This window comes from Prenolepis imparis, unplaced genomic scaffold (assembly GCF_030444845.1).
Source record: "Prenolepis imparis isolate NDT839.2.m4 unplaced genomic scaffold, iyPreImpa1.0 SCAF_11, whole genome shotgun sequence".
Taxonomy (NCBI): Eukaryota; Metazoa; Arthropoda; class Insecta; order Hymenoptera; family Formicidae; genus Prenolepis; species Prenolepis imparis.
This window is the reverse complement of record NW_028141169.1, coordinates 2,876,468-2,889,988: the sequence shown is the minus strand read 5'-3', so window position 1 is coordinate 2,889,988 and position 13,521 is coordinate 2,876,468. Positions and strand designations below refer to the sequence as shown.

General features: G+C 38.0%; 1 protein-coding gene across 10 annotated transcripts in view; it reads left to right on the top strand.

The window, feature by feature from the left end:
- Kon (chondroitin sulfate proteoglycan 4-like protein) overlaps nucleotides 1-13,521 on the top strand; it is a 53,998-nt gene that overhangs the window by 15,039 nt on the left and 25,438 nt on the right. For all 10 annotated transcript variants that reach the window (XM_083050012.1, XM_083050017.1, XM_083050016.1 and 7 more), the window contains one exon: nucleotides 6,517-6,680. In XM_083050012.1, the coding sequence (XP_082906138.1) occupies nucleotides 6,517-6,680 (164 nt within the window). The remainder of the gene's footprint in view (nucleotides 1-6,516; nucleotides 6,681-13,521) is intronic.

The following is a 13,521-nucleotide window of genomic DNA, read 5'->3' as shown; positions in this document are numbered from 1 at the left end:
CCCCCTTTCGCTCCTTCTTCTTCGTCCTCTTCCTCTCGCGCTATTCACCCCCGGACGCGGAGGAAGGTAGCGTCGAAAGAAATACGGATTTCGCTTTCCGCATCGCCACTCGGACGGATGAGGGCGAAGGGACGCGAGGATTGCGCCACGCGTGAGAAAGAACGGCGAAGATTAACTTTTATGGCCGCCGGCATCAGTAGTTTCCGCGAATTTACTTATCGTGTGGGAGCGGTTTAATGGTCGGTGTGCACACATACACATCGCCGGGCGCTTTTAATAGCGCGAGAGACTGTGGCGCGTTACACCCGCCGCGGCATCCCTTCGTAAACACCCCCACATGAACGATTATATCGAGAGAAATGCGCGCAAGAATGCCTCGGTCTCTTTAACTTCTAAGCCGCAAATAGCCACTAGGCTAACCGAGGGCCACCATTTTTTGACGACTATAGTAATAGGAATTTATGTGTGAAAGAGAGAGAAAATCGTTATATATGTATAATATAAAATAATAAGCGAAGAAAGTGAGAGATAATCAAAATTGTAAACGTCAAAGTTGTAATCGTTCATAATGACTGCAAGAGTCATTAAAAAAGTCACGAAAAATGTCAAACATTTTGGCCTAATTTGGATCAATTCTCAGTGGCTTAAAACAAATTCAAAATCCATTGTATTTTAATTGAAATTTTAACGACAAAATATAATTTTTTTAGAGCCAAAAGGTTTTTTTAGAATAAAAAGGATCAAATTGCTTGGTGATTTTTTAAAAATAATTCGATACTTATAATTATTAAACATAATTATGCATATATATTATAAGAGTGCTTTTGTTCTCATTAACTCTTCTTGTTAATATCGAGGAAAAATTTGAATGGATCCATGCAAATTTTTGTATAATTGCACATTGCAGTAAAATCATCAAACTCAATAACTCGTGATATTTTACAGTTACTTTAGAATTAACTCGCTGCTTTATTACTTCAAAGTTTTAAGCGTGCTATTAAATATTTGCATTATGTCCTTCGTTATACAAGCACAGAGATATTGCGCGATATGAGAAATGTGGACGGATACGTATGATTATATACCGAGGGAAGAGAAATATTATTCTGTAATTTTGCAAAATAAGTCCGGTTTAAATTTCTTCGATGTTATCTCTCTACGCGTGCTATATAAAAATCTTAATAATGTATTCTTGAAAAAAAAAAAAAAAAAAAAAATAGAATAAAACGCATGATATATATAATGGTCTGTTCAATATAAAATAAAAAATAAATTTCTTATTTACTTATAATGTAAGATACACTTACGCGAGAAGAATGGAGGACGCGAGCGTTTTCCAGAGTAGCTAATTAAATTTGCCCAATTTGCAAATAATCGAACGCGGAAATCACGTTGAAGTAATAACTTGCTATTAAATCATACATATCGTTACAATACATATCGGGAGTGCACTCGTGTAGCGAATTATCGGCGTATCCATTATCATTGTACAATGCTCGATGTGTATATGGGCTTAGCGTTTCGTTCGAATAAACCAGATAATCGAAACAGGTAATCCGCGCGTTAGTTAGTTTTTCCGGAGAGTCATCTCTTTTCCGATCCTTACCAGATCGATCTGAATTTAACAAGCGGTCAGATCGCGATACTCGCGCGTACAGTGCAAGTTCAAATAGAAAATTGTTAACGTTCATGCATCGCAACGGTCTCTCTTCCCCCCCAAAAAAAAGTTCTGATGGCGCGTTCGTAACAATCAATACATACGTCGTGTCTCTGTACCAATAAAATCCGTACGCCCGACGTATTCACTCGCCTGTGTTAATACACATTGGGAATTCTCTTTCCGAAATTATTATCAGTTCTGCCATTGTTTATATACGTATAGCTGCAGCGTTTCAAAGCGATCGATTGAATTTGTCATGTTCCGTTTGCGTTTGTATATGTATAATTAGGAATAAAATTCCTGGTTAAATAATTCGGGCGAAATATATAACGAGTAATACTATATGTATATGTGTGTAATGGCGGAATGCAACACTCGCAATGTTCGTTTTATATTATTCGCAGTTGATCTCATGCAAAATTATACTTTCCCCAAGAGACATACAATATACCGGGGAATATCCCGAAATAAAATGAGATACCTCTCGACTACTCTAATCAGTTTTCCGTTTGTCGGATTAATCTGCATGAAACGTACGAGACTGTTGCGTCGCGTCGCACGTGGCGTATCGCACATTTGTTTTTACGCATTCTGGCTATTCTGGATGCATATTTTCGCGAAAAACACATACATCGGAAAAGAGAGAGAAATTCGTTGTTACGCGGCCGCGTATTTTGTGCATGCATGCCGGGATCATTAATATATCTCGCAAAGATGCAATCGAAGAACGTGTGGTGAAATATTTTTGCGCGTTTGTAATAAGAGAAATTGTTCAATGAAAAATTATAAAAGTAATTGTAGATATGTAATATATTATAATAATTGTAAATATGTCGTCGAAACTATATGTAAAATATGTGTTTCAGTTTTCTAAAGAGCTTCTTTTAATAGTTCATGAAAAAAATCAATTGTGTCAACGTCACTTAGAATTTAATTAAATAAACGATTAAATGTTTGACTTTTAAACATTTTTTAGAGAAAGGAAAATACATGCAGCATCTCGTCTATTGTTTTCGCTTGTCTGATTACACACGCTTTCACTATGATACAAATGAAAGCACTCGAGATTCATCGATGTCGATAGTTAATTAAAATTGGTTAGCACGATTAAGTTCCGCATAAATTCTCATTTTTTGAGTGCGACTCAATATCCATCGAAAGAATGATCAGGAAGCGAAAAACTCGGTATAAAACTTTACGAGATTGTTTCCATTTGCTGTTCACATCGCGCTGCGCCGACCATTATCACCGCACGTTAATGCACTGTATACCTACTTTTTCTCGAACGCCGTTGGCCAATTACGCTTACGTAACCACGAGAGAATCTCTATATATGCGTTCTCGTAAAAAGAAAAACAAGAAAAATAAAATTACGAGAGTTGCATAATGTGTTGGGGAATGATAGTATCTCATAACGCGGCTCGATTCTTGCCTATGCTATTTATCCCGAATGCAGGTCAATCTATGTATTTAGCGAAATTCGATGCAACCGACCGGTATACAATCAACGCGGAAAACGTGGAAAATTTGATCTAAAATATATCCGTGAAATTACGAGAGATCGGTGCAGAGTTAGTTCATGATTAACGATATGGTCGGATGAATTAGTCTTCCTGTTACGGATTATGTTATGTCGTATACATTACGGACAAGAAAATATCTGTTTTGATGACGACGATGACACGCGATTCAACTTGCGTTAGAGAAAATATTTTATATGACGCACAATTTTTCACTCTGAATAGTCCGTCACTTACGCGAATATGCAAAATAATACTTTGACGTTGCGCCACAGATAAACAATTTGCGAAATGACTACACCCTGGATATATGCATATTCAACAAAAGTTTCAATTTATTATTTAATTTTCAACTATATAAAACACATCCCTTTGTGACCGAAGTTCATGGAACATTGCTGGTGGATATAGGTATATATATATATATTCGCATGATTAACTCGATCTCTTTTCCGAACGATTTTGTTTTTAGTAATTCTACAAAACAAATAACCTATCGAATAACAACCGAATACGTATTTTTGATATCCCCGTACAACCATCGAGAATCGTAATTATCGTAACGAATATATGGATCGATATAGAGTACATGTATCGGATATAATCGAAATAACAATCTATACATGAATGTTGAATGTATATATCTCAAATATGTAGTATATGATCAGACATCTCAAATATGTAATATATAATTAGATATGCATCTGAGAAGAGAATATGTGTGATGATCTTAAAAGTTTAAATATTTGCACTAAAAAATTACGTTTATATTGTTAGTATATATCGAGAAATTCTTCGATTTATCTAAATATTTTATAGCTTTTAATTCTTTGTCTATTTGAATTCCACAATTTTTTGTTAATTATAAATTTTAATTAGTTCTCTAATTACAAACCTTGTGAAATGATAAATCTTTTCAAATATACTTGTTTGAAAAAGTTAAAATATTGCTCATTTAATTTCCTAAAAGTAATATTTAATATGACAAATATTTAAAATATTAATATAACAAGTTATTAAAAAGAATAAATATACTTGGGAAAAAATTGCCACTTTATTTTTCGTTAGTTTTCAGACTGATATTTCCGCACATTATATAATTAATGTGTGAGAAACGTTTGGGGTTTTAAATACGCGTTTGGTGAATCCGCGCGAGAGGGTTGACGGGCATCAAACCTCGTATATCAAGTCAGTCCTTTGAAACGTACGCAAATATTGCGATTCACGGATAACGCGAATTGAGTAAGCCGCGGTGCAATGAACTGAGAAACACCGAGGGCAATACGATCGATTCGCGGTCGACGTTAATGTTTCTATGCACTTGCTAACCGAGAAGGAGAAGAGAGATGAAGGGAGAAAGAAAGGGAGATTCTTCGTACTTAATGGTCCGTGCTTTTATTCCATGTACTTCAACGCGTTCTTAGATCAGTTACGGGGGAGTGGGAAATAAACCCTTGGTGTAACTTCGTTCATTCCTTTATATGTATGTACCTATAGACGGCGCACCATAAGATACCGGGATCTTCTCCTTGCTCGTTCGAGGCTGCTGAAGCCGGTCATTCAGCGGTTCAATCGAAGCATCGACGTGCTCCTTTTACGCTTGTGGTCGTTTCAGAAACACGCTTTCGCTAATCGAGAATATTTTACGAGAGTAATAGCCGAAATACACCCCGAGGAGATCTACACGGAAACTTTGCGGACTCAACCGCGGATTCTCTATTTATCACTTTTTATTCGGACCGCAAAAGAGATATTTGTACCGCTGTAAAACGATGTATAAGTCGACGTAGAAACACCCGAGAGAGAGAGAGAGAGTCGGAGAACTTTGACGATTCATTCATCAACCTGCCGCCAGGTCCACTTCTGCCGCTTTTGTTAATGAAGTGGCTCGAACGGGTACTCGCTATAATAGACTTCGAGAACTTGGAATCCATGGATAAATTTCCAAGTATCGTGATTAATAATCATCGTACGTCTCTATAATCTCCGCGCTTGTTTTACATCGTTGTAACTATTTTCATATATCAGTAGCTGATTATTAAATATGTCGATTTAAAGTGACACCTTTCATCTCTGCCTACGGTTTAAACATTTCAATAAACGAAAAATGCTTTCGACTATCCAAGAGCGCGTTTATTTGGAAATATCGTCCTTTGTTGCTATACGATGATTGTTTTGACATATATGCAAACGACAGTTGATGTGAGCACGGTAAAACAATTTCTCGTATACGTACGGAAATAAAGCTTTTATTATTTTTATTAATATTATGAATAAGCGTTATTTTCAGCGCGGCGCTTATATGGAATATTATAATTCACATTATTAATTCATATTATGAGTGATAGCAAATTGCATGAAAATTTATGGACGAGTTATGAAAACAGATACAAGTACGAAATGGGCTTATGGTGTAAAATCATAATTGGTTAATTTGGTGAATCTAAGGCTATAAATGTTTGTACTTTTTAATTATTTTAACTATATTTTATATACTATATATAGTTATTATAAATTATTATGCATTTAAAAATCTATGTATAGATTCTAATCGAATCTCCTTCTATTATGAAAATCAATATAGTAAAAAAATTTAATTTTGATCTTCAGAATTAGATAGGTGAGATTAAGAGATTGTCTTGAATTTTACAAGATTTGCAAAATTGTATTAGTTTGTTTATCTTTGTTGTCTAGCTTTGCAGTTTCGTCACGCGACTTATTTACCGCTGCTTACGGCATGGTAAGGTAAATATATGAAATTTTCTGAAGAAAGCCACTTTAGCTCGCAATTCAAAAGTTATCGGAGAAACAGATGAACGAAATAAAACTTCCCGAGTGACACTTAATTTCTCTTCCTCGGCACCGAAGAAAAATGAGGTCTTGTGCGCCGACTCTGCAACGTATTCACCTCACCTCTTATTTTACGTAAAAATAGGATAGGATGTTCGCGAGCGCAATGTTTAACGGTCCGCGTATTGTTTTTTTTTCCTTTTAAATTCATATTTTAATTATTTTTATATAAGTCAGCGAAATACAAAATGCGAACCGACTGTAATGGGGAACCGTCTTCGTCGGTTATGAAAAAACTGTGTAATTTTCAGGACCGTAGAATTGTCGAGCAAGCGAGAAAGAGGGAGAGAACATTTACAACATTATGTAAATTAAAATGAAGGATTGCAACGTTAATAGCACATTTTCCTGTCTCTCTCTCTCTCTCTCTCGCTCTCTTTCCATCTTTTTTCTTCCCTCCGGCAAATTGTCCGGTATATAATAATGCACGCCATCGGTCTTCCACCGTTGTACCACCTAAACGCATTAAATTTGTTAAACTTGCAGTGTCGTTTTACGGGGCGAGCTACATCCATCTTCCGGTTCAAGAGGCCAAGGGTGCTACTGACATCAGTTTCCGGTTCCGAACTCATCTCGCCGATGCTATGCTGCTATTGGCTGCTGGCAAGACGGATTACTGCCTGATCAAACTCGAAGCCGGCAGATTGAAGGTTCGTTTGCCCCCGGCGCTTACTTCTATTAATAGGCTTTCTGTTTGGTGCCGGTCGTCTCGTCGTCGTTAACGGACCGCACGTGCTGCGATACGCCTGTCAAGCTTCTCTCTCTTCTCTCTCCCGTGTCCTTGCGGAGAAATTAGAGACGCGTCGTGACACGAAAAAAAAAAAAAAAAAAAAAAAATACAGATTTTCTCGCGTGCGCTAAAATATTCCCCTTCGCGAGGTAGCGCGAGGAAAAAGGGAGGACTCCCTCGCGCAGATGTAACACTCGCGTTTCTTATTACCTTGGGATTTTTATTTCTTAGCGAAAGAGATGGCACGGAGCCAACGACGAGGGGTATTGTATCCAGGAAAAGATCCTAATCGCCAACGAATTTTGCGAACTGTATATTCGACGTATGTGCTTATAGGGAAACGCGCGCGAATAATACGCAGAAATGTTAATTATCAATCCGCAATGTCGCGCATATTTTTGTTTTATTTTTATTATTATTAAATAATCATTTATAAACACTTATCTATATTTACTGTGGCTAATTTTAAGATACTATCTTTCAATAATAGCACGATATTGATGCGGTATATATTACTGTATGAATATTCATACACTCTTTCGTGTGAAGAATATCGATTATCATTTAACATGACTTTACTTCTTTCTCCAATTTTTAATTTTTCGTTTTGTCGGGAAAGCTATTATTTGCAAGAAAGAAGTATCACTATTATATCACATATACTATTATTAAGAGGAAGGTAGGTAAGAAGTGCAGGTTCGAGGCTAAAGGAGGGGATGGTACAGAGGCAGTGATCTGTGAAATCGCTGCATATCAGTTAAAGGTTAATAAAAGAAGGTAGCAACGTAACAATAACAGCTTGAGCTTGTTAAGAATAGAATAATACCTTCGTACCTTGTGTAGCACCGAAATCGAGAAGACTACAAACTAACGTAGCGCTTCCAAAATTTTATATTTTTATGTGCTATTTAAAAAAAGTATTCTAACTAAATTTCTATTAAAAACTGAAAATTAAATGTCGATTCCGCGTATCGCGCAATCTATATTTATATTTATAGTCTATATTTATATTTTTCGATATAAACATCGTATACGCGCGCGTCATAGACAGAAACCTTATATGTACAAAAAGGCCAAACATATGTGTATACTACAGAAAAAGAGTCCGATAAATTGATTTGCCAACGAGCGAGATACACAACCAAACCAGCCACGAAAATCAATCGGTAGGTAGATTTCGATATTGTCGAGTATCACATTTCAACTGATAGCAATTGCGCCTCAATCGTAGAGAGAATTAACCCGCTGCCACTTCTATTGTATCCAATCAGCCGATGAGTCGACGATCGCGGAGAATTCACGGGTGAATTCGTACGTGTCTTTTTTTTTGCCTCGTGTTTGCCCCGTGTTTGCCCCCGTGTCATAAAGACAGATTTCACGGCGGTTGATAAGCGGTTCGACGCCCTCGTTAAAAAGATCGACTCTCTATCTTCCTTTTGATAGCTTGATGACGCAGCGCGCGCGTCAACATCGATGGCGGTCGCTTTACAACACGTCGAGCAACAACGAGAACAAAACCGCGTAATGTCTTTTCTATCGACGTCTCGCGAAATGAAATTGTGCGGTGATACCGCGCGATGGTGAAGTCGATTCTTCTTTTTTTTTTTTTTTATACACCCCCGCGTTTTATCGCGCTTCGATACGATGACGTTCCGACCAGGAACGACGCCTGTCGCGTTCGTTTTTGCGCATCGGTCAGGATTTCATGCGTCCGGTCAAAACTGTCCGGACAAAGTCACTTGGTCGGATTTTACGCAATAATGAACATCGCGGTACAAATGATGGGGCGAGGCTTTTTTTTCTACTCCTTTCGGCCTGAAAAATCGCGCTGGATTTACGCGCAAACGGTAGACATTTCTCGTTTCGCTAAGCGCGAATAATTTTTCATCGGAAATTATTCTTAAACAAATAATTAATTCGTCGAAAACGTTATTCTGCGCTAATTTACACGTGGTAATTAAACGTACGGTTATATGCGCAATGAGTGCGAAATGAACGGGAAAGATTCACTCCCGCGTTCGATAGCCGAGAAAAATATTCGTGATGTTACGAAACGAGACGGAAAGCAATTTATTATATCTCGTACGTTGATCCTCCGATGACATTTTGTACGAACGTTTTTTTTTCTTTTTTTTTGTACGTTGTCAGCCGTGTAAGCGCGAAAACACACATATACACACATCGGAGGATACATATTGCATTACCCGAACAAAATTCCGTTTCATATCTGTTTTAGTGTCAGAAATTGAAATTCAGATTGAATACACGCGGAATACGAATTTTCGTGATCGATATCTACGTTATTATGACGAGCGTCAAAACTGCCGGCGATGAGGATGAACACGGCCTGCGCCAGCGTATATGACATGTACGTAACAGAGTGGTACATAGTGGGTACAGCAGTGGTCTATAAGCAAGTTTCATGGACCATAATGAGAAGAACGCTGACAGCGATAGAGCTCGCGCGTAGTAGCCACATCCTGTCTCTTGATAATAACCGCTAATGAGAGCGGCGCTGCTTCTAATTATGTACAAAGAACGCTGCGCGCGGCAACGAAGTTACAACTTCGCCGCAGATTATTAATTTTCCAACGATTAATATTCTCGCGCGTACTCTCATATATTTTATATTACTCATTATCACACTCCCATCAACGAATGAAACGTGCTTGCGAAACGAATGAAGCGTCCTAATTATCGCTGGAATATATACGAGCGGGAATCCGACTCGCGCGGACCCGAATTATTATTTTCCCAACGAGGGCGCAATTAGGGTAATCGGTTTCCACTATGGTCTCGTCACAATTATCCCGAAATCATCCTTTCGAACGACGTCTAGCATTTCAATCGCAAACTTTTCGCCAATCTCGGCTCTCTCGTGTGCTTCCTTTTCATTTTCCTGAAAAATCTTAACGCTGAGATAGAAATCGTACGCGATACGTATCTCTCGAGTATCTCTGCGGTATTAAAATACCCTCCGCTCCGAGTGCATTAGTCGCGGCAGACGTACTATCCTAATTACGCGCGTGAATCCCGGCGTGAAAACCGCGCAAATCTAATTTTGCGAAGGGTTAAGTCCGTGCAGCGCCTGAAGAAGCTGCTTGCCGTCGGGGCTTAATTAAATTTGTTAAGAAGATCGTTAAGGAGGATGAAGGCAGGATAAACGGCCGAGGCAAAAAGTGCAACGGCAGTTCTGGGGTCTCGTGTGCCTCCTCGAGACGGAAGCTCTCTTAAAAGCCCCTCTCTCTATCCAGCGATAATCCGGCGATTCAGAACTTAATTGTGGCGATATATCGCGGTATCACTCGCCTGCCAGCCCGGCGATATAGTCGGGTCTCCATTCTCACATGTAGTGATTCAGAATTTAGAATATAGTATTCGGGAAAAAAAAACCTTCCCTCTTTGCGCGCCTTGTTCTATTTTTTCCGAGTTTTTAATTAAATTTACTCGACCTGCTCTTGTAGCAATTATCTTTAATTTAGCTGATTTTTATACAATCGTCTTTTCTTTTTTTTTCTTTGTTATCGCATATAAAGAGTGTGAAAGTTTTGTTTTCGAAATTTATAAATAAATCAATTACGAATTCTCGTAAAGTAAAATGTGTTTTACGAGAAATGTAATGAGACTGAGATGTTAAGAATTTAATAGTAGCAATAATATAATGTACCGTAATATCTTATAATTAGAGAAAATGTCGTATTGCACTTTTCCTTTCCGTGTTAAGAGGACCGTGATCCTAGTAATTATGAAACATCGTTTCTAGCAAAGCGCGGCATTTTTCCTGACCCAAATAAATATTTCCTCGACGTTATCTTGTATTTAAACGGCAACGGGAATTATAAATATAATACCTATTCCCCGACCAACAAACGCAGAGAAATGAAAGTGAGCATCTCGTTTTACCGACGATTGCATCTGAATGCGAAACAGTCGTTAATCTTGTGCCTCTCCGATAATCCGATGAATGAAATCTTAATTACCATAGCGTGTAGCGTATATGGCGATATGTTGTTCACTTTTCCATGCGCGGGGAACGACCATTCATCGGCGATTGACGTGAAAGGGAAATTTTCTGCGACATGTCGACGTTTCGCAGTGATATAATCGGACCGCATCGCGCATTCACATTTCTTCCACTATTGCACGCATCGCAATCTATGTATATTCGGGATATAAACTCGAGAGTATCGGTATATCACAAAAGAGAGAGCCCCATCCCAAACCCTGTCTCGGACGTGCCACGGATAATCCGACGATTCGACTACGCCGGGATGCGTCGGCGGTTTCCGATATTCACTTTCCAATCGTCGATGCATTTCTAATGCGGACTCTTCGACGATTGTGTGCGTAGAGGCACGTTTACATTTTATACAAAGTATATCGACTCTTATACATATTAATGAATCCTAGTTACATATTTAGTTAAACGATATTGCGTTCAATTTCAAAAGAGACCTCTCTTTCTCTCTTTTTAAACGTAGCTTGTTTCGAATTTTAATTTTCCTAATTTACGTCTCTCGCTATGTGCAATTCATATCCATTATTATATTTTTTATAATTTATAAATCTTTTTTTACTTACTCAGCGGCGAATTCTGCTTCTTGTAATTATGCGCGGCCTCATCTGCAACAAAGAGAAATAGCAGCGGTTAGTAACAGTAGTATAATAACTATATGCTATCGCCAGACCTGCTCTCGGTTCGCGAAAGCTAGCTCGCGCCTTTATTACCGGGTCGATCGTGAAAATCGGGGATGCGCCAGTGACTTGGACTGCGCCGCCACTGCGACTTTAGTTTCGGACGATCGACTTTTCATTAAGAGGAGGAGAACCGCAGCGGATGCTCCTCGATCTCTTACATAGGATCAACGAAGACCGCGCGCTCGAGGAAAACAGTGGCTGATGCCGTAGTAGGAACTAGGAACGCTATAAGTCTCGGACGCTCGATCCAGGACGCGATTAAAGCCTCTTTATCAGAAGCCTGCTACTTCACCTCTGGCTAAAGCGCATCGTGTACTATCTGGTAACTCGATAATGCATTACACCGCGTTGAAACATAGGGTTTAAGCGACGAGAAAATAGAAAATGTGCTGAAAACTATTTATCTATACAGCGGCGTCTTTACTCGTAAAAAAATTATTTCCTACAATTTTTTCAATTTTTTTTCATTTCTCTTTTTCTCTTAAAGTTTTAAATTATTCGATATTTTAAGTTTTTAATGAAATATTTAATACAGTAAAGATCACTACAAATTTATAAAAAAAAATTAAATTCTTTATAGTTACATGTATATTATTATCCTAGTAGTTAAATTTTCATCATGTCTTTTATATCTTCCTAGAATTTTATATCAAATTTTATACGAAGAAGAAACATAATATTAAGTATAAAATTCTATGGAAATATCTTTGGCAGTCTGATGCTTGTTAAGAAAATTTATTAAGAAATATATACTATATAATTTATATAATTTTATCATTTATAAATTAATTTATAATTTATAATTTTATTATTTTTAAATAAATTTTATTATATTTAATTTTATTAATAAAATAAGACGTTTTTAGAAATCTACAATGTCGGGCGACAAGTATAGCAGGCAACAATCGTACGGTTGATTTAGATGATTCTTGTGAATCTAAATGTGCACGGGGAAGGGGGAAGGGGAGAAGTTTGAATTTATTCTCCCGTGGGTGTGTATCGTAAATCCACTACGCGTAACTAGAAATTCCCGACGGTGCGATTACAAAGTAGTTGCAGTATAACTGCTGGTGCGCGACGCGTTTTGGGGAAATAACGATACATACGTCCGTCTTTTCAGCGTATAAATATAATTTTTTTTGTTGCGAAAACCAGACAAAGATGCTGCCAGCCAATTGTTAAACTGCGGTCCAAAACGCGTCGCTTCTTTTCATCGTGGAAACTGATCAAATACAGGGACGACGAGTTGTCGAAGGGGTTCGACATTTATTTTCCGCGTAAGACCGAGAGCCGTTTTCACTGTCTGTCTAGCTGTCTGCCTTCTTCATTCTCTCGGCGTGCAAACTCATTGTGCGAGTGCCTCAAGTGCAGACGGAATATACGAAACCTCGAGCTGTCGGATTCCTGTCAGCTCACGCTGTCGGAGAATTTGCAGGGCATGACTGGCGCCAGACAACCTCGAGTACCAAGCTTGGTACATCTACTTTGCCAAACCTAGCTTTTTTTGCGGATTTATATATCTGTTTCTTGAAAACGAACAATCGAATATGTACATTCACCAACGACTCAAATTCCCAACAACTTCCTATCGAAATAAAATTATATATCCGTGTCAAATCGCCTATTTGCGCGCGACAGTGTTAATAATTATAAAAATAACGACGCATTGTTATTTTAAATATTTTATTTTCAGAAATATTGTTATCGCTTATTACGGACTTTTATCTCATTTTAATCTAATTTTCTCTCCCGTGCGGTATAATTATTTCACAACAGGTATAAAACTTTTTGATCATATACCATCGAGACCGCAAAGGAAGTAAGCTAACATTACATGGTGGAACGTTTCTTGCGATATTCCTGCACAGTTTTGTTGGTTATTTCATTCATTAAATCTTCTAAAAGTAACCGTCTCTCTCTCTCTCTCTCTCTCTCTCTCATTATTCATCGGTAAAAATTGCACGCGTCTCCATAACATTTTTTTCACGCGATGCGCGGCTTTGGTCAACGCGGAAGGCGTATATAAAGCACACCGGGTCTATGGCCGGAAACCGAAACTCTAT